The 22,827-nt window shown below is 41.6% G+C and overlaps 1 protein-coding gene across 1 annotated transcript; it reads right to left on the reverse strand.

The window, feature by feature from the left end:
• Positions 1–17,645: 17,645 nt before the first annotated feature.
• On the reverse strand, positions 17,646–18,128 carry LOC122056933. The gene has a single exon (XM_042618899.1). The coding sequence runs from the start codon at positions 18,126–18,128 to the stop codon at positions 17,646–17,648; it is 483 nt and encodes a 160-aa protein (XP_042474833.1).
• Positions 18,129–22,827: the final 4,699 nt, after the last annotated feature.

Below are 22,827 nucleotides of genomic sequence, written 5' to 3' on the forward strand. Positions count from 1 at the left end.
TATTAAAAAAGAGAAGAAAGAATGATTATAAGAACAACCAGAAAAAGCCGGAAGGAGCCTCCCTTTGGTAGTGCCATCAGCAAAGGCTTACAACCACTATCTATACAATCAAAAACGGGATCAACCAGCTTCATCAAGGATGAGCTCATTGGAGACGGAGGCAGGGAGATCCGATCTCACCCCCGAGAAGCCTGACTTAGTTGCATCTTTAGCGAGATAATCCATGATGGGGTTAGCTTCTCTGTAGCAATAGGAGATCTTCCATTCGATAGAGTCAATATTATAGCTTAAAAGACTTGACCATTCCTGGAGCACAAACCAAGGAATAAGCCTATGACAAAACAAAGCAACCACAAAGTCAGAATCAAATTCAATCCAAAGCCGCTGCACATTCAGATCATGGGCATATTTAAGGCCCTTGATAATACCCAAAAATTCTGTAACAAAGTTATTCATCACTCCCAGGAAGATGCTGAAGCACAAAAGCTTTTTCCCAACATGGTCACAAAAAATACCACCACCCCAAGCTCTACCAGGGTTTCCGAGGGAACACCCATCCACATTCAACTTATCCCAATTAAGGTGAGGCTTACTCCATCGTACTTCCAAAATTTCAAGATGAGAGCTGCCAACATTATTGAGCTGGAATCTTCTACTGAAGACTAGGTTGCTTGAGGATTTTGAGGAAATTCTCATGCCATTGCAAATGAAAATTACCTCCTTAGAAATAGCCATGAGAAGCATGGAAGAGGATCGAGCAGATGAATCAAATCTTCTGAGATTTCTTTCACTTCAGATAGCATAAACAATAACACACAACCCAATCATCCAAGGGTCTTTTAGAGCCCGGCCCTTCCCCTTGCTCTTCCACCATTTGATGACCTCATCAATAGAGGGTTTAGCCGCCTAAGCCTGATGGAACAAGGCAGCAAATTTGGCCCTAACATCATGGGAGAATTTACACTCTAGAAATAAGTGATTGAAAGATTCACCTTGCTCACCACAAAAGTCACACCTAGAGGCTCGAGGGATGCCTTTAGCAGCTTACCATAAGCCCAGAGCCAACCCAATGTAGATAATCTAGGAGGAAGAAATTTATTCTAAACAGCAGAGACCCAGGGAACCAAAGGGGAAGCTAATCTAATGCTATTCCAAGACGATTTTACTGAGAAGACACCCATAGGATCAAGCTTCTAGATGCACTTATCCTTCATTGGGGCAGAAGGGAGAGGTAAATCGCGAATGGATTCAAAGGCCAATTTGAGAAGGAATGAGTCAACTGGAGGAAGATTCCAGGCGCCATTATCAATAAAATTGGACACATGAGGGAAAAAACCACTGAAGGCGTCTTCTCCTAGGCCAAAGAGCTCGCAAATGGATTTGGGACCCATCCAAGAATGATGCCAAAAATCAATGTTGTGCCCATCGCCCACTATCTACCTCTCATTATTTGGAACAAACTGCCACAACTTCTTAGCACCAGACCAGATGGAAGAGTTTTTGAAACCTTTTTTTAGATGACCCAATTTAGACTAAAATCTTGCTCTGATGAGGCCACTAAAGTTAGATTCATCATGTTTCATATTTCAGGTGAGCTTAGCAAGCAAGGCCTTATTGACGTCTCTAAGTCTTCTTAGGCCAAGGTCTCCTTCCTTTTTCAGTTTACACGGAGAGTCTCATCTGACTGTGATCACCTTAATAGAGTCAATATCACCCAACCAGATGAAATTTCTCATCCATTTCTTAAGGCATCTGATTAAAGAGGAAGGCCACCAATACATAGAGAAGCTACACAGAGGCATTCCAGAGATCGCTGATCGCACAAGCTTAACTCTACCTACCATAGAAAGGAGCTTTCCTTTCCATCTTGCAAACCTTGCCTTGATTTTTTCCATCATTAAAAGGAGGGGGTCCCTCTTGACCCTACCTAGAAAAGCTTCCTTCCCAAGGTATTTCTTTGGAAAAGTGTAGATAAGAACAACCATTTTGTCAGCAAGCTACTGTCTTCTCTCAGTCGAGACCTTGCCCATAAACATTCTGCTTTTCTCAAGATTGAAGCACTGCCCAGAGAAATATTGGTATTTCTTAAGGAACACCATTAGGTTCCTGATATATCTCTTTAACGCATTCATGAAAATGAAGGCGTCGTCTGCAAAGAGAAGATGAGTATGGACCACAGCACCACGAGGACCTGCAATGGGAAAGATAAGGTTGTTACGTACAAAATTATTCAAACCCCTTCATAGAACTTCTTTGGCAATGACAAATAAAATGTTGAAGATGGGATCTCCCTACCTTAAACCTCTGCTGACTTCAAAATAACCCATAGGACCACCATTGAGAAGGAGATTCTAGCAGACAAAAGAATGGAGTGGATCCATCCAATCATGGTTTCAGAAAACCCAAACTTGTTTAGGGCCATGAACAGGAAATCCCAAGAGAGGGTATCAAAGGCTTTCCTTATGTCAATCTTGAGACCTAACCCTCCACCTTTAGAGGTCTTACCCAATAGGTTGGCAAGCTTAAAGGCCAAGCCAATATTAGACTGAATTAATTTTCGATGCGAGAAAGCACCTTGCTCAGGGGAAATAATTCTAGGGAGGAAACCAGAGATTGGCGAAGCCAAGATTTTTGACAAAATTTTACAATAAAAAATTGCCCATGCACAGGGGACTAAATTTATCCAGGGCTCGCGCCCCCTCCACCTTAGGAATTAAAAGAAGGAAATTATCGCTAACCCCAAATGGGAGTGTAGCAAAAAAATGCTTGACCGCTTTGCAGACATCACCTTGGATAATATCCCAACAACGTCTGAAAAAAGCTCCCATGTATCATCAGGCCCAGGAGAGCTATCAAGGTCTAGGTCCCAAACGGCCATCTTGATTTCTTCCTCAGAAGAAATCGAATCAAGAATTAGCCGATCCTTCTGATTAAGAGCACGCGAAATGGTGTCCAGAATGTCAGGATGACTCTCAAGCTCCACCCTTATGTGGAAAGAGTCATAGAAATCAACCAGATAGCTTGCCATCTGATCATGATCCTTGAGCTCAGTCCCATCCTCTTTCTCAATGCTTCTAATAGCATTTTTTGACCTCTTCACTTTTGCCATAACATGGAAAGACTTGGAGTTTCGATCACTCTTTTTAAGCCATTTAATTCTGGATTTTTCTACCCACATCTTCTCATGGTTGTCCAGAGCTTTCCAAGGGAGAAATTTAGCATCATCCTCAATGTTAAATAGAGCATCAGTCATACCTTCCTCCTCAATTCTTTTCTGAATATCATCCAGAACAACCCGAGAGGTAGAAACTTCAACTTCCAAATTTGGGAAAGCTTTATGAGACCAGGATTGAATAATAGGCTTAAGACTTTTCAATTTCTAGGCCAAGGAAGAAATAGAAGAGCCAGACCAACCAGAACTCCAAGCATTACACTCCATTGACCAAAAATCAGGATGATCCATCCAAAATTTATTCACTTGAAAGGGGCAATTTTTGGTCTTAGAGGATGTCGCTGAGCAAACCAAAAGGGGGCCGTGGTCCGAGGCAGATCTAAGGAGGACCTTTTACATGTAGTCATTGAAGATATTCAGCCAATCTGAGTTTACAAAGATCTATCCAGGACTACAGAGATATTTCCCGCTGTCTGTTGTTGCTCCATGTGAATTTCCTTCTAGCGGAGGGAACCTGAATTATAGAGGTGGCATCCACCGTTACACCAAACTCTGCAGTAGCCCCCATAAAAAATCTGCCTAGGCCACACCTTTCATGGTCAAATAACGTCACATTGAAATTTCCTAGTATCATTCCAGGTTGCCCCGAAGAGCCAGCAACCAGGTCCATTCATAGCCTTCTGCGATCTACTCTGAGGCATTTGGCATACACACCAAAGATAACCAACATACTTCCTTGCTAAGCAACCTCAATGGACAAGTGTTGGTCAGACATGGAACAAACAATGGGTTTCGTCATGGTCCTTCTCCAAACCACCCACAGATTTGGCTCTCTAATGCCTCTGTCATTATAAAGAAGATCAGGCGCAAATCCCAATTTATTAAAAAATAGATTGGGGAAGGTTCCAACATTAGTCATTGGCTTTGTAATAAAAGTAAAGTCAGGCTGGTGATTATGAACTAAATTTGGTAAGGTCACTTTGGCGGCAGCCTTCTTCATCCCATGAATGTTCCAGAACAGAACACGCGTGGTCAACGGCAAGAGGAGGAGGGGTGATCAGCCCTAGCAGGGGCTTGATCCTTTGAAGCAGTTTTCATTCCTTTCTTCTTTTGCTGAACAATCCAGCCCTCATTACCACCCTCGCGATGCCTGGCAGCCATATCAACAAAATCAACACCAGTATCAACCTGAGCCTTCCCCGAGATGGTAGTACTATGCATTCTAGAAGGGCCCATGCCACCACGGATTGCATATCTTTGACTTCAGTGAACGGCATGATCATGGGTGAGGGTAGCCACACACAAGGCCGTACCTTCATCTGGGTCGACCCCAGGCTCCAAAAATGAATCTGGCAGGTTGGGAGATGCTTGGTGCGGGTCATTATCGCTAACCCGATCCATGTGCTCTATTTGAAGCACTACCTCCAGGCCAGCTTGAGTTTCCATATGTGTGCGAGAGTAATTCACGGCAAGCAATTGTGATTGCTTACCCAAAGGAGAAGGTCTCCTTGATTGAGGAGTGAGATCCTCTAGGATATTCACCTTAGATTCACTTTCTGAAATAGGGTACAAACCCTCATCACCACCCTCTGTGGTAGCACCACCAGTGGCTGCTCGGTTTTGCCCATCTCCGCCACTCTCTGCGGTGGCATCATCATCTGTGACATGAGAAGGAGCTCGAGTAGTGATCATGAGAGCCAAGCTAGGCCCTCGGTGAGGATCCTCATCCACATAAATCATGTCTAGGATGCATGGGTCCTTCTCCATCAAGGCTTCCTTAGCATCTGCCATCTTCTTGTCAAGGCAGGAAGCAAAAGAATGGCCAAGTTTTTTACAGAAGCCACAGCGAGCAAGGTTATCCTCATAGACAATTTTTTGTTTAAACCAGAAGAGGTTTGACATCCCAGGCTGCCACCTTTCCACTTGAATCTCTTTTGGTCTCATCCCTCCAACCTTCATCTCTACTAGGACACGAGAAAAGTTCCCATGTAGGACTTGCTTGGTATGTTGATCAAAAGTGACAGGCCTACCCGCTGCCTTTGACATGGTGAGAAGAGCCTTCTCATGCCAAAACTCGAGAGGAAAGTCAAGAAACTTGACCCACACTAAAGCCTTATTCACCATTTTTTCATGTATGTACAAATCAGGGCGCCAACGCTGAAATCTAACATACTGACCTCCAAGCTTGACAGGGCTTCTTCTCTAGATTGACACCATTTCTCCCTCCGAGTTGAACTGGAAAGTAGTGAATCCTTTCCCCATAGGAACCATCTTCACTTTCCCCTTAAGATTCTAGGTCTCGCTTGCTTCTCTTCGAATCTCGTCCAAGGAAACCAACCTGAAGTTGATCCTTCCAATCAGTGTGAAGCTATATTTCTTGAGTCTTTCTTCATAAGCCTCTTGAGGAATAATAAATTTGGTATTGGCACCATAGTGAATGGGATCTAGGAGTTCATCCTCCTCTGGTAAGATACTTCCAACAATCCTCGCATAGGACTTGGGGATTGAAGCAGCGCCGACGTTTGGTCTATGGACGACAAGAGCGTTCACTACCGGCGCAGGGGGAGATCCATTAGGATCCTGTCCATAGCCTAAAATTCTTTCTTTTGAGATTTCGCCACCACCTTTGCTCATTATTTTTCCGGTTCCTTGTTTTCAGCCAAAAAATCAGGCTAAATCAGAGTAACACATTCATCAACGGTGTGGCAGTAGTTCCAAAGGTGAGTGAACTTAAGGAAGAAAACTCTAAGTTAAACTCCACCCTTTGCATCTTTACCTAAGGGCAAAGGAACTTTGACAACCTCCTTGGATATCAAAGAAAAGGTCCTAATGAAAGAGAAGGACTGAGTTATGATGGACACAATCCATCTAGGACAAAAGAAAAGAAAAATGAGAATCCAAGAAGGAGTGACCAAGGTAACCAACCATCCACCTCTTATGTCAAATGTGGCTTTTGTAAAAAAAAAATAGAGCATTCTATAAACCATGCAATGCTAGGAAAAGAAAGACCACAAACTCTCAAAATGAGAGACCAAGAACCAAAGTTAACCATGCTTACTACTATACACCCCAAAGAAGGCAATATAGGCCTCAAGAGGACTCTAGAACTATGCCTGGATATAGAAGAACCCAACCACAAAGGGGTTACTCCAATGAGAGGACCCAAAGGCAATACCAAGGCTATAGGAACTACCCTCAAGAGTCCTATAGACCTCATGAGATATACCAACCCCAAAGGTCCTATAGACCTCAAAGGTACTATGCTCCTCAAAGACCAAATGGGTCATTTGAGTCTCAAAGGACTCAAAGAAACTCAAGGACATCTCAAAGGCAGAACCAAAGACCTAAAAAGTACAAGACCACTTAGGTCCCAGTCGGAACATTCAACACTAACAATGACAGACCCATGAGATTATGAGGACCAATGTACGACTGAACTACTGTTGTAGGTATGCTTAAAGAATAAGGTGGAAGCCGAATGGGTAATCGATAGTGGATGCTCCAAACAGATGACATCCAATAAGGACTTATTCTCAATCTTATGGGACTATGACGGTCAATGGGTCTCCTTTGGAGATGACAACAGAGGAAAAATCGTTGAAATTGGAAAAATAAAACTATGAGGTATTTCCATTTCTAATGTTTAATATGTGAAAAATCTTAATTATAACCTTTTGAGTGTAAGTCATCTATGTGGTATTAGATATAAACTAGACTCTGATGTTTCTCACTATTATATTAAAGATACAAATAATGATCTCATCTTAAAAGGATTTAGGAAGAACAATATTTATGTTTGCATGCTTGAGGAAACAGGTCCCTTGAATGCATGTTTGGCTTCTAACCATAGTGAATCCTCATTATGGCATAGAAGACTTGGACATGTAAATGTCAAGTTAATCCAAACCATTGCATACAAGGATCTTGTTAGAAACCTTCTTAAGATCAAATATGTAAAAATTAATGAACATTGTTTCTTCTTCAAGACCATTAGAACTCCTTCATTTGGATTTGTTTGGACGTATTAATGTATCTAGTATGAATGAAAAATCTTATACTTTTGTAATTGTGGATGATTACTCTAAATACACATGGATTGTTTTTCTCAGAAACAAAAATGGCGCCTTTGATGAGTTTGTAACTTAAAGTAAAAGATTACAAAATCAGAAAAGTTATACAATAACCTCTGTGAGGAGTGACCATAGAGGAGAATTTGACAAGAACTGACTTATAATGTAATAAATATGGAATTGACCATAACTTCTCTGCTCTTAGAACACCTCAATCTAATGGGGTTGTTGAAACGAAAAACAGGTCACTACAAGAGACGGCTAGGACAATGCTTAATGAGTATTCCTTGCCTAAATACTTTTGGGCTGAAGCTATGAATACAACTTGCTATGTGCTAAATAGAACAATTCTCAGACCTTTGCTTTCCAAGACCCCATATGAGTTGTACTTTGGTAAACTACCAAAGGTGGACTACTTTAGGGTATTTGATTGTAAGTGTTTCATCCTAATCACTAAAAACCATCTTCGAAAATTTGATGCAAAATCTGATGAAGGAATATTCTTAGGATATTCTTTTAACAGAAGAGCATATAGAGTCTTTAATAAAAATTCATTAATGGTTGAAGAATCCATGAATGTTAGATTTGATGAATCATTACCTAATGACTTGAATAAATCTCTTATTGATGATGACGATACTGTGTTTGATGATATAAAGAACAAGGTAAATGATGTTTCTCTTGATGATTCCAAGGTAAAAACAAAAGGAATTACTGTCGAAAAAGTAGAAACACTTCCTAAGGAAGTTATTCCACATAGGAATCACCCCTTAGAAAACATCATAGGGGATCTAGATGGAGAAATCCAAACTAGACCTAAATCCCAAGAGATATGTAACCATACTGCATTTATCTCAAGGATTAAACCCAAGAACATAGAAGAAGCACTAAGAGATAGTGATTGGATTGTTGCTATGCAAGAAGAGCTTTACCAGTTTGAAAGAAGCAAGGTATGAGAACTAGTCCCAAAACCTGACCACCACACCATCATTGGTGCCAAGTGGGTTTTTCGTAATAAACTGGATGAAGATGGAAACATAGTAAGGAACAAAGCTAGATTAGTAGCCAAAGGGTATAATCAACAAGAAGGAATAGACTATGATGAAACCTATGCACCTGTAGCAAGACTAGAATCCATTAGAATGCTACTCGTTTTTGCATGCCATAAGAATTTTAAATTATATAAAATGGATATAAAAAGTACCTTCTTGAATGGTTACATTCAAGACGAGGTGTACGTAGCTCAACCCCCTGGTTTTGAAAATCCAAAGTTTCCAAACCATGTTTTCAAACTTGAGAAAGCCCTCCATGGACTGAAACAAGCTCCTAGAGCTTGGTATGAAAAATTGAGTAGTTTCTTAATTGAAAGTGGCTTCTCAAGAGGGAAGATTGACACTACCTTGTTTGTGAAGAACAAGAAAGAAGACATACTGATTGTTCAGATTCATACAGATGATATCATCTTTGACTCAACCAATGAAAACATGTGTACTGATTTTAGTAAAAAGATGAGCATTGAATTTGAAATGAGTATGATGGGACAATTGAACTTCTTCCTAAGACTTTAGATTGAACAGACTATTAATGGTATTTTTATAAACCAAAGTAAGTACACCAAGGAGCTTCTGAAGAAATTTGACATTAACAGTAAAAAATCTTTAGATTCTCCGATGAGTTCATCCTTGAAACTCACCAAGGATGAAGATGGCATTTATGAGGATGTTATTAGATATAGAAGAATGATTTGGAGCCTTCTACATCTAACGACAAGTAGACTGGATATCATGTATAGCGTATGTGCATGTGCTCGATTTTAAGCCGATCCTAAGAAATCTCACCTCACTGCTGTAAAAAGAATTTTTAAATATTTGAAAATCACGTGTGATGTGGGATTATGGTATCCTAAAAACTAACCCCTTGACTTAGTTAGTTTTTCAGACATTGACTTTCCGGGCTGCCATATTGACAGAAAAAGTACCAATGGTACCTGTCACTTCCTTGGCTCTTGCCTTGTTTCTTGGTTTAGCAAGAAACAAAACTTTATTGCTTTATCAATCACCGAATCTGAATACGTCATGGAAAGTAGGTATTGTGCCCAAATCCTTTGGATAAAGCAAACTCTCCAAGACCTAGGGGTGAAGTTCAAATCATGTCCAATTATGTGTAATAACACCAATGCAATTAACTTGAGTAAGAACCCTATTTTTCACTCAAGGGCAAAGCACATAGATATTTGACACCACTTTCTGGAAGATACCATTTAGAATGGTGATGTCTCCCTTGAGTACATCGAAACCAAGAAACAACTTGCAGATATCTTCACTAAACCTCTAGGCGAAGAAAGGTTTTGTACCTTAAGGAAGAAGCTTGGAATTTGCAACCCATTTGGGTGAGGAAGAAATCATTTTCCATTCTTGTTCAAGCCCCTGAGAGACCGAATCTGAAAGACCCCTTCAAAAATCACATTTTTTAGGCTTTTCTGGCAAATCCTGCATATACCGGTCGACAGCCCCTAGATCATCGGTTGACCGTTAGTTATTGAACCAGTTTTCAATCGACCACCACTGATCGAAGGTCTTTTGGTCGACCACCTCATCTTAGCGGTTGATTAGAGCCACCAAAAAGCTCGAACTGGGTACCTTTTAAACTCGATTTTTGAGACCCTTCTTTCATTTTAAGAAGCCCAAATCGCTAAGAACCCTATTTCGACCTCTCTTCCTCTCTTCTCCCAAAACCCTATCCTAGACTCCATCTAAAACCTAAATCTACAAGATCTCATCCTTCCTTCCCAAATATCTCAAGTTTCTTCTCTCTTTCTCCACATTCCCCTTCCATGGCCTCTCAAGGGCCTCTCAAGGCAAAGAAATCCGCTGCTAACAAAGGGATAAGGAAGGCCTCAAGCTCTTCCAGTGGAGACAAATGGTTCTCCTCCTCTATTGCTCGTGAATGTTGGGAGATATACATGCCTCGCCCAGTAGAGTAAGGTAGAACAATCAACACCACTTCTCTCACAAGGTTCGCTATCAAAGAACACTTTGATGCTTTAGGTTGGGGGAAAATCCTCAAATTAGAGACTAGGTGTTACCCACACCTTGTGAAGATGTTTTATTTCAATCTCACTGTGTCTGGTGATGATGACTCTCTCCTCCTTCAATCCTATGTGAAGGGTGTCCCTATAGACTTGGACATTACAACCCTAGGAGAAATCTTCGACATCTCTGTGGAATGACCTTTGAAATTCTACTATCCCAAAACCTACATTGAATAATTCATGGACATTGACACTGTCTACTGAAGCATTATGAAGAATTATGCCAATACCCACAAGATTAAGGCGAAGGAACTGACTGACCTTGGTAGGATTGCGAACCTTATCATCTATTACAATATCCTACCTAGGGAAGGTCACCGAGATGAAGTTCCTCCTTTCCATGCTTATTTGATCTACTACATTTGTCAATTCATAAGCATAAATCTTCCCTACATCATTCTGAAAATATGGTGGCTTGTGGAGATAAGCCCCAAAAGGGAATTCTCCCTTATGGAAGGATCATCTGTTAAGTTCTGGAGTATTATTTTTTGGATTTCTTTGACAAAATATTTGAGCCTTTTTCCCGAGAGATTGATCTCTCTACTATTCGGAAAATGAGTCTTCTCCCCAAGCCGTCAACTACTTCCAAGAAGACTGCTGTTGGACCAAGTCAGCCTCAAAGACAGAAGAACAATGACTTGATTGCATATGTGACTATTGCTGATCTTGATAAATTTGGCAACATCATTCTTCCTCAGCTAGGGAAAATGGAGAGAAAGCAGAATGAAATATCAAAACTTTTCAGAGAAGAAGAAACTGATGAAGAAGACAAAGTAGAAGAGGTAGAAGAAGATGAAGATGAAGCTGAAGATGAGACTGAAGAAGAATAGGATAATCTTTACTACTTTATAGGCTATGTTTTTATGACAGTTATGTTTAAAGTTATGTTTTTTTTTTTTTTTTTTTTGGAACTCTGTTTTCCTTTATTTTTTTGTGGAATCCTATGTGCTGCACCTTGCTATAGTACTGCTTATTTTAATGTTTACTTTTATATATGGTCTGTATTTTTAATGATGGAGATCATACTTTAATTCTAGCATATGTTTAGAGGGAGAATATACTTGAAAATAGTCTAAGAATTTCTTCCAAATGGTCATAGCAATCCTGCAAGTGCATTTTGATGGCTGCGACTGGTGATTCTGGAGATTTGGGTGATTTGAACCTGCAAAATGGGTTGGAAGGAGATGGTGGTGATATGGAAGCAACTGATCGAGGACCAGATTTTCATGGCCAAGGGGTGGTGCAGGAGACAAACTTGGTGGCTCCGTATCGATCCTATGCAAGAGCGGTTGGAAATTCTGCCTGGCCTGAGATAGCCGCTCTTCTAGAGCCAATCCAGGCTGGGAATATTACAAGAATCGTTATCCCTCAGACTGATTATGAGGCGAAGAGGAAGATATTTTGTTTTGCTTTGATAGGGCGGATTGGGGAGCAATTGATTCGGTTTCAGCATTGGAAACCTGAATTCAACATCCACGAAAAACAAGCTTTGACAAAGTTAGTTTTGATCCGTTTCCCCGATCTTCCCCTAGAGTATTGGCATGAAAACGTCTTACTCTCAATTGCTAAGGTGGCTGGGCATCCGGTGGCATTAGATCATCATACTCGTCAGGGGTTGATGGACTTTTATGCAAGAGTATTGGTCGAAATAGGTATCTCAGAATCTTCATCAAGGATTGATGAGGTTCAGGTTGAGCGGCTAGAACCTGGAACTTCTAAGGTCTTTGGCTTTCAGCAAAAAATAATTTACAAGAACGCTGTGGATACTGTAAGAAAGTGGGTCACAATGTGTCATCCTATAGGCAGAAAAAGATAGATGATGAGAAGAAAAGTGCCATGGCAGTAGCGGCTGGAATTCCAGGGGCACTGTACGTAGATGATGGAGTTAACTCGGTTGGAGTCAACTCGGAGGTAGGGAAAATTCAAATCCAGCAGTTCCCACTCAAGGCGCTCCTTTATTCCTAACATAAATGGGCCTCCTATTGTTGGAAACATTGAGGGGGGAGGGGATATTTCAAATTCAAATCCTCAGCCTACCTCTCAGGTCGGCTCCCTCATGTTTCCTTCCATAGTTAGGTCTCCACTAGATGGTAACGTTGAGGGTGGGGATCTTCAAATCATTTTGGACTCTCCAAATGAGGAAAGCACTATAGATGGAAGATTGGTTATGGGTGGGACGGTTTCAGCTGATGAGATCCTATCTAGATCGAATGGGGATTCTGAATCTGGGTCGGATGGGGATTCTTTATCTGGATCGGATGAGGATTCTCAATCTGGGTCGGATGTTGACTCAAGCGATCTAGATCCAAGTGAGGAAGTGGCCTCTGGCCCCATTGGAGAGGAGGGGCGTGTGGTACAGGGTGCCTATGGAGGTGTGAAGCAGACTCCAATTGCTGCAGTAGGGAGGTCCACCTCTGCTCATCCTAAGAGGTAGGTGCCGGGTGGGGGGTAGAGGCGGCCTTCGTGGTGGTGGTGCTGGTCGGACTTCAGGCCAAGTGGCTATGGTGGTGGATAGATGTCCGATTACTGAAATTTCTGGGGGAAGAGTTGCAGTTTCTTTCTCAGAGGTGATGGTAGCGGACAAGGTGATTCAGAGTCGTGAGAAGAATGGGGATGCTGTGAGTACAGGGTGACGAAAGAAGAAGGGAGGTCAGGCAATCAGGTCTAACGCTAAGGGCGTTTCAAAACAGTGATTATGCTTTGCTTGTTCTGGAATGTTCGTGGTTTAAAGAGGGCTTCTGAAAGGAGGGCCCTGCGATCTATGTTAAGAGAGTCATCTCTCGATGTAGTTTGCTTGGCAGAACTGATGGTTCAGGTCGGTAGTTTCCCATCTTTGTTTTTTAACAAGCTTGGGTATGATAGTGATTTAATTCATAATGAGCGGCAAGGAAAGGTGCCGAATTTATGGGTCATATGGAAGAGGAGAATTCTTAGACCGGTGGTTGTTGCTTCCTCTGAGGGACAAATTTCGGTCATAGTGGATTGGGCAGAGCATAAGGTGGGTGTTTCCTTTGTCCATGCTAGAAATTTTAGAGTCATTCGTAAGGATCTTTGGGCTGAGTTGTGCTCACTGCATATGGCTTCGAATCACTGGTCAATGATGGGTGATTTCAATGCCACTTTAGCTTCGCATGAGAAGCATGGTCCCGGGAGGTTTAATATGGGGTCAGCTGCTGATTTCCAAGCTTTTGTAGATGGGTGTACCTTGTTAGTTGTGCCTACTCTGGGGAAGAAATTCACATGGACTAATAATAGACGTCGAGGTCATGTGGTGGCTGTTTTGGACCGCTGTTTTTGTAATGAGAAATGGCTTGATTGCTTACATAATATTTTGCAGAGTAATTTAGTGTCCACTACCTCTAATCGTTCCCCCATTATGGTGCTTTCAGACTCGATTCCTAAGCCTTGTAATATACCTTTTCGATTCCATTCCTTCTGGATGGAGGATGATTCTTTTACTTCTGTGGTAAAGAAAGCTTGGGAAGTGGAGGTTAGGGGCTGTCCAATGTTTTTCTTGTCTCAAAAGTTGAAAGCTTTAAAATCTATGTTGCGATCCTGGGCTAAGGAGGTGTTCCAAAATCTCAATGAAGAGGGTGGTAAAAGCTTCTAATAATTTGGCTTCGGTTCAAGCTCAGATAGAAACTATGGGGATGGCAGATGATCTATTCAATAAAGAAGCTGATGCTAAAACAGCTCTTTTAAAGGCTGCCCCGATGCAGGAAAGTCTTTGGGCAGAGAAACCAAAAATAAGATGGATGAAGAATGGGGACAAGAATTCCAAGTTTTTTCCATCTATCTGTGATGATGAGACGTGCAAGAAACCAGATAAGCTCTATAAAGAGAGGTGATGGCTCTCGGGTTTTGATTCTATCGGAGGTTTCATCCTATATTGTTGAGTACTATGAGGAGTTTCATGTTGTTTCGCCAGTCAGTGCTCATAGAGATTTGATGGATATGATTCCCAGTGAGCTGGATGATAGGGATAATGCAATCTTGGAGGCAATTCCGGCTTTGGAGGAAATTAAAAGGGCTGTTTGGGAGTTGGACCTAGATAGTTCTCCAGGTCCTAATGGATTTCCAGGATTCTACTTTAGGCATTTCTAGGAAGTAGTTGAATGGGATTTCTGCATAGCCGTGAAGAGCTTCTTCTTGTCTGGTCTGATTCCTACGGGGGTGAATAATTGTTTTATAAGTCTGATTCCAAAAGTTGAAGGGGTTGCATCACTGGATAAATTCAGGCCAATATGTATGGGAAACTTTACCTGTAAAGTTTTATCCAAGGTTCTTGCTTCCAGGTTGTCTCTTTTCCTTCCCAGACTTGTGTTGGATGAGCAGGGGGCTTTTTAGAAAGGGAAGATTATAGCTGCTAACATTGGTTTAGCCTCTAAATTGGCAAATTTGATGTTTTCGACTATTAGAGGAGGTGGTATGGGGATCAAGCTGGATGTTCAGAAGACTTATAATTCTCTCTCGTGGGAATTTTTGTTTGCGACTCTTACGAAGTTTGGCTTCTCATCAAAGTGGGTGCAATTGATCAGTTAGCTCCTTTCTTCTTCTAGAATGTCCATCCTGGTTAATGGTGGCCCTGTGGGATTTTTTGGAGTAGGTCATGGTCTGAGGCAAGGGGATCCCTTATCTCCTCTTCCTTTTATTGTGGCTGAAGAGGTGCTCTGTAGAGGTTTGAAGGGTCTTGTCTCTGAAGGAAAATTAAAAACTCTTCTAGGTCCAAGAGGTACTTATATCCCATCTCATCTTTTATGTGCTGATGATATCTTCATCTTCATGAATGCATCAGCTCGCTATATGAGAAAACTTCACCCTCTCTAAGTATCAGGACTTCTCGGGTCAGAAAATCAACTTGGAGAGAAGTAGGATTTTCTTTGGGAAGGTGGCTCCTCACAGGAAGCAGTTTATCAATGATTGTCTAGGAATTCAATCTGCTTCTCTCCCGATGAAGTATTTAGGGGTGGAAATCTTTAAGGGTCACGTGAATAAATCCCATATGCTCCCGTTGGTTGATAAGATCAAAGCTAGATTAGCTAGGTGGAAGGGAAAACTTTTATCTATGGCGAGTCCTATAGAGCTGGTCAAGTTTGTGATTTCAGGTATTCCTATTCGTAATTTTTCCATTTATTGGTGGGCTGACTATATTGTGGAAATGGTAGAACGATGGGTTTGAAACTTTATATGGTAAGGGGATATGGAACTGCAAAAGAAAATTATGGTAAAATGGGAGGATGTTTGCAAACCAAAACAAGGGGTGCTTTGGGGATCTGTAGGTTGAGAGATTTGAATGTCGCCTGTTTATGTAAGCTGATATGGCAGATCATAAATGAAGATTCCATTATGGCTAAGTTCTTTATAGCTTGCTTCTTAAATAAGAATGGTTCTCTAAAAGGTGGATATAAAAGGTCTTCCATTTGGCCAGGTTTGAAAAAAGTTTGGAATATTGTCTCTGATTATATTGGGTGGACGGTGGGAAATGGGAAGAAGATAAATTTTTGGTTTGAAAAATGGCCAGGAAGTTCCTCGCTAGCAGCTTCGTCGGATATGGATGCTATTGTGCTGTCTGATGCTTCCTCAAGAGTTTCTGATTTCATTGTCAATGAATGATGGAATTTTCCATCAGTTCAATCTCTCTTCCTCTCTAATTTTTTTGCTTTGGCAAAAAAAAATCAATAAATCCCTCAACTGATGAGGATGTGTGTCATTGGTGTCCATCTTTATCAGGTTCTTTCTCCATCAAATTGGCTTGGGAGGTGGTTCGGCAGCCTTCTTCTCCTATTGGATGGCACTCAATAGTTTGGAGATCAAAGATCCAGCCTCGTCAAAAAATTTTTGGGTGGAGATTTATGAAAAGAAAAGTCCTTTGCGTGATATGGTAAAAAAAAAATGGTATTTTTCTTGTTTCCAAATGTGTATTATGTGGTGTTGCAGAGGAATCCTTTTTCCATATCTTTTTCCACTATGAATTTTCCATTAAAGCTTGGATGCAGTTCTATGATTGTTTTGGGAAGAACTAGTAGGGAGTTATTGATATGGAGCGTTTTTCGTCCTGGTGGAAATCTTGTGGAAAATTGGTTTCCTTCAAATGGGTGTGGATGGCTGGTTTTATTTTAATTCCTTTCTTTGTCTGGCTGGAAAGTAATTCTAGGCTCCATGATGGGATTTTGAGGACTGCTAAATAGTGTTTCGCTTTTATCCGGCATGAAATTAGTCTGCAATCTTATTGCACTTCAGGGAAATATTTGTCTATTTCTGATTTTATGTGTGCAAGGAGTATTGTGATCCAAACAGCTCCAAAAAGACCTCGGAAAATGTTTGAAATTTTCTAGTGTGCCCCTGCGCATGATTGGATAAAATGTAATACTAATGGGTGCTCATTGGGAAATCTAGGCAGGGCGGGTATTGGTGGTGTATTCCGAAATTGGAATTCTGAGGTAATAGGAAATTTCAGAGGGTTTATAGGAGTTAAAAACAACTTTGAGGTAGAATTTTTAGTAGTGATAGAAGGTTTGAAGCAGGCAAAAGCGATGGGTATCCAGCGCCTATGGATTGAATGTGATTCAATCGCTGTGGTCCTATTAATTTCAAGGGGCGTGGTTCCTTGGCTTTGTTGACAACTGTGGTGTAATCTTCTTCCTTTCTTAATCTCTATTTAATGGAAGGTTACTCACTGTTATAGGGAGGCAAACTCAATTGCAGATTTTCTTGCTAAATCAGCAGCGAAATTCAGCTTCTTGGATCCCATTGTCTCTTGGCCAGCTATGGTGCACTTGGATCTTGAATTGGTTGTGACTAAACGTCCTTGTTACTGTCTGTTGTAGTTTTCTTGTTCTAGCTTTAGGGGGTTTTTGAGGGCTTTTCCTTGCTGATGGCAGTACCGAAGTTGGGGAATCTGGCCTGGCCCTCTTTAATCTTTCTTTGAGCACTTTTGTGCATGTATTTGGAGTATTATTCCCAGTTTGCTTCTGTACATTTCTTTTTCTTTTTTTTAATACAAATGATATTCTAGCGAAAAAAAGGGAGCATATAATTTATAATACTCTGAACATGCCTTGTCTTTTTCCATGACAACCTTTTTACTGTTGACAAAAGGGGGAGAACATAGCGCTTATGTGAAAATCTTGTCTTTTTTTTTTGCTAAAGGGTCATGTATATTAAGTGATGAAAAGGGGAAAAAACTGTACAAGAGGATCTAGCTTGAGAAATTCCAAAATGACAAACTAACACAAATCCTAGGACCCACCTCTACCTACAGCATTGCCATCAGCAGAAGGGGGACACTAGGCATAAAAGGAGAAAGTGAAAGCTAATAAAATCTGAAACGCAACCTGCCCATCGCATCCTCAGCCAAAAACTCAAGCACTTTGGGAGGCCATGCAACATTTGATGAAGACGCTTCCTTCTTAGCTACCTTCTGCGCTAGAATGTCTACTATAGGATTTGCCTCCCTATAGCAATGAGTGATTTTCCAGCTTATACCTCTGAGATATGAAATAAGGGAAGACCTCCTTTGCCAAACAAACCATGGAACCAAACCCCTTTGAACCATGAGCACCACCGCACCTGAATCACATTCGATCCACAGCGATTCAAAATTCATCTCTCTTGCTCTCTCAATTCTTTCAATTAAAGCCTGAAATTCAGCTTGGAAGCTCAAAGCAATTCCTAAAAAGGAGCTATAAATTGATACAATCTGGTAATTGCTGTCCCTTACAAAGCCACTTGCTCCAGCATTCCCTAGATTACCCAAGGATGAGCCATCACAATTTAGCTTCCACCAACCATCCATTATAGGTAGCTAGAAGACTTCCCACACCCCTTTAATTTCCCTTGGAACCGCTATATTCAGCTTCAAGCACCTCTCAGAATCCAGGGGAGATTTAATTCTATTGCGCTTACTTGGGCCATGTCTTCTAATCTACTCCATCATTGTATGAAAGACTTGACCATAAGATCGATGAATCCCCCTAAATCTTCTTGAGTTCCTTTCCATCCAAATAAAGTATGGAACTAGAATCAAACCTGCCATCCACATTTGAGACAGTCCAATGGCATTGGATTTTTGAATCCACCATGAAACATGCTCTAAAAATTCTGCCCACTGATAGGGCCAATGAAATCCAAAGGCTTTAGCAAACGCACTCCAAATGTAGACAGCTACATCACATTCCAAGAACAAATGATTTAGAGACTTCCCAGCCTTATTGCACACCTCGCACCTGGAAGGGAGTGGCACTCCTTTTCTTTTCACCTTGTCATCACAAGGAAGCTTCCCATGCATGAGCCTCCATCCAAACACCGATTGGCGGGGGATCAAATCTGACCCCCACACCACTTTTTCCCAACCCACTTTAAGAGAAACCTTTCTCAGCACGTCCCAGGTAGATTTAGTGGAGAAGGATCCTAAGGAGGATCGAGACCAGTAGCATCGGTCTTTCTAACCCCGCGGCAAGGATATATTCCTTATTGCATTGAATATGCCACGTAAAAATCATACTGAGCAAGAGGAAGACACCATTTACCGTCTCCAATGAAGTCTGCCACTCTACAAGAGCTTTGAGAAAAATGAGAAAAAGGAAGTGGGGAGAGCTCTACAATAGAAAGGGGGCCTATCCATCGATCCTACCAAAATAAAATGTCCTCACCGGTACCCACCATCCAACACTCAGATAGAGATACAAAATTCCACATCTTAGCAATTCCTTTAAACATCGAGGACGATTTATAACCCTTCTTAAGGCCTCCACCTTCATTCACAAACCTAGCCCGCAAGAAACTACTAAAAGCAGTACCTTCATGCTTCATTTGCCACACTAGTTTGCTGAGCCCCTCACAGTTCACATCCCTCAATCACCTGATACCCAAACCCCCTTCCTCCTTAGGCCTACACACATCTTCCCATTTGACAAAGATTTTCTTCACTATGTCAATATCCCCTGACCACAGGAAATTCCTTATCCAGTGCTCCACCGTTTTAATCACCGATTCAAGCCACCAATAAACTGAAAATTTATGAATACTTGAAATCACAGACCGAATGAGCTCTACATGACCTACCATTGAAAGAAGTTTGCCTCGCCATCCCTGTAACTGAGATTTAATTTTATCTATTAGAGGAAGCAGCCTATCCTTTTTGACAGTGCCTTTGAAGATCTCAACCCCAAGATACCTTGTAGGTAGAGAGCAAGTTGGGATACCTAGCAAATCAGTTATATACCTCTTCTTGTGAGGGGCGACTTTACCAAAAAAAATCTTGTTCTTATCCAAGTTGAATTTTTGGCCAAAAAATTCTTGGTATTTGAGCAGGAACTCTCTCCGGAAACATACATGTTTCGTTGCAGCGTTAATGAAGATAAAAATGTCATCCGCGAAGAGCAGATGACTGGAAACACTGGCACCTTTAGGACCAGGGAGCGCCTTCAATTTTCCCTCTTTTAATAGACCATTTAGGCTCCTACACAACACTTCTTCTGCCAGAATAAAAAGCATTGGGGAGATCGGGTCCCCTTGTCTCAAGCCCTTTTCAACTCCAAAGAAACCAATCGGACCACCATTCAACAACACTGAAATTCTAGAAGAAACCAAAATTTCATGAATCCAGCCCAACCACACATCCAAGAAGCCGAACCTTTTTGGGACTACAAAGAGGAAATCATATGACAATGTGTCATAGACCTTCTTTACATCAATCTTAACACTCATGCCACCCCCTCTGATAGAGGTATGTAATAAATTGGCAAGCTCAGAGGCTAACCCAATATCTGCTGAGATAATCTTACCTTTCTAGAATGCCCTTTGCTCATCTGACACCAAGCGAGGGAGAAGGCAAGATAACCTCTTAGCTATGATCTTTGACAGAACTTTACAGAAGAAGTTTGCCATACAGATGGGGCAAAAATTATCCAAAGAGACCGCTCCCTCCACCTTTGGGATTAGCATCACAGAATTGTTATTTACTCCATTCGGAAGCTTCCCACCTCAGAAGAATGCAATTATAGCCCCACAAAAATCCTCACCCACTATCTCCCCACACTGTTTGAAAAAGCTCCTGGGAACCCATCAGAGCCAGGAGAACTATCTAGTACCACCTTCTTAATCTCTTCCCTATCAGGGATTGCTTCCAATATCAAGGATTCCTCCATATTAACCTTATTAGGAATAACCTGCAACTACTCTATATGATCTATGCAATGGTCCACTTTATGAAAATTTTCAAAAAAGTGAGACACATATTCTGTCATCTGCAGTGGCTCAGAAACCACCATACCATCTTGATTTTTTAAAGAAGGAATGCTGGTTTTGCACGACGCACCTTAACCAAAAGGTGGAAGAACTTTGATTTACAGTCTCCTAGTTTCACCCAATTGCAGCGAGCCTTTTCAGCCCAAAGTTTTTCGTGCATCTCCACTGCTTTCAACAGCCTAGTCTTCACCTCTGCTTCTCTGGAGTATAGCTCATCAGACATTCCTACCTAGTCAATAATTCTCTGGACTTCCTCCACTTCTTCAGTAGCTTCTTTAAGCGCTACATCAAAGTTAGGGAACCTCTACCTCATCCACCCCTTTAGAGCACTCTTCACTGCTCTTAATTTCTATGCCAGCCTGCCAATGGGACCACCCCTAACCTCCCTAGAACAAACCCCCATCACTAGGCCTTCTAATGATTCCGCTTCCATCCAAAAATGATGAAAGTGAAAAGGGGCATTTCGAGGCTTGGGAATCACTGCCAATTAAAAAAGGATTGGAACATGATCCGAAATTGATCTATGGAGCACCTACTGGCCGCAATCACCAAAAGCTTCCATCCATTGAGCATTGAAAGAACTTCTATCAAGCATTGCCACCACGTGCCCTCTACGTCTATTGTTCGTCCAGATAAATTTTGACCCCTGAGAGGAAGAGCTTATCAGATCACAAGCATCCACCATGGCTTGGAACTCTACTGCGGCACCCACATTGAATCTACCAAGGCCCCTCTACTCATAAGAATACAACGTGGTATTAAAGTCCCCTAAAATGACCCATGGAAGGGATAGAGCAGCCGTAGTGCCCAACTCCACCCAAAGATTCCTATGCTCTGCCCTAAAGCATGATGCATAAATCATGGAAACCAATACCTGTTGACCATTCCATTGCAGTGAAACTGAAATCATTTGCTCCGAGGATTGCACCACTACTGGCCGAGTAAGAGAATTTTTCTAGACTACCCAGAGGTTTGGCACTTTGTCACGACAGGAATTATAAATAATTTCAGCTATGAATCCCAGCCGATTAAAAAATAGGAAAGGGAAAGACACTGAATCCACCATGGGCAAAATACACACCACATTAGGGGAATGATCACAAAAAAAACATGCAATGCTCTAGTAGCCACTGCCTTTCGAACACCTCGGATATTCTAATAGAAGGTCTGCATAATTAACTAGTTGTTCCTTCCAACCTGTCCGACCTCAAGGTTTGACCACCACCTTTGTTTTTCGTTCTCCTTTTCTCCCCTACTTCGGTCCCTTTCTCAACCATCTTCACCGCTTTTTTGATAGCTTGAGCCCCCATCCGAGCAATGTCCTTCCTGCTCAAAGGGAGCTGCAATGGGGCTGTATACTCCCTATTCGTCACTGTATGACCCCCCTGCCTGCCAAACCTCCTCAGGTACTTCCTAGGGACAACCCTGTCCTCTTTGGTCGCACAGAAACCACACCTTAAGAGGAGGGTGTTATGGCCATGCTCACTTGCTGCTACATATCCATTAGACCAGACGAGGAAACTGGACCAACTTAGTTCGGTTCTCCTCCCTTGACAATATCAAGTTGGTCTGATTCTGACCCAGACTCAGAGCATGACTCATCATCAGACTGGCCCACCTCATCATTAGAAGATACCATATCCTTATCTGAATCAGAAGATTCAGTGTTGATCTCATCCCTATCATGAGATTCCTCATTTAATTTATCCCCCTCATGAGCCGATTCCATATTTTCTGAAATAGAAATAATAGGATTGTGATTGGGAGAAATCAATTCGATTAAAATCTCACCTTCCTCCACATTTGGTAACTGAGGTGAGGAATTAATGGGAATAATGGTGCCTGACACTACTCCATCAGCGCTGGATAAGGGCTGAGAGCTGTTCACAAATTTTGAATTCAAATTCAAAAAATCATGATCCATTCTTTCCAATGAAGTGATGTTTCGAACCGGTGAGTTACTCATTCCTGAGTTGACTCTATCTTCTTCATACATCGCCCCTGGTATCCCTACCTTGTCTCGAGCATTCTGTCGCTCGTCATAGGCCTTCTTTTCTCAGCAGGCATTAACTTGGTGCCCCAATTTTTTACAGAAGCCACATTTCCCCAATGAGTCCTTATAGATCAACTATTGCTTGAACCAGAACAAGGTCGCAGTCCCAGGTTGTTTGCATTCAACTTGGATTTCCTCCAGCCTCAAAACCCTCACTTCCATCTCCACCAGAACATGAGCATAATTCCCATAT

Source organism: Macadamia integrifolia, chromosome 12 (assembly GCF_013358625.1).
Source record: "Macadamia integrifolia cultivar HAES 741 chromosome 12, SCU_Mint_v3, whole genome shotgun sequence".
Classification (NCBI taxonomy): Eukaryota; Viridiplantae; Streptophyta; class Magnoliopsida; order Proteales; family Proteaceae; genus Macadamia; species Macadamia integrifolia.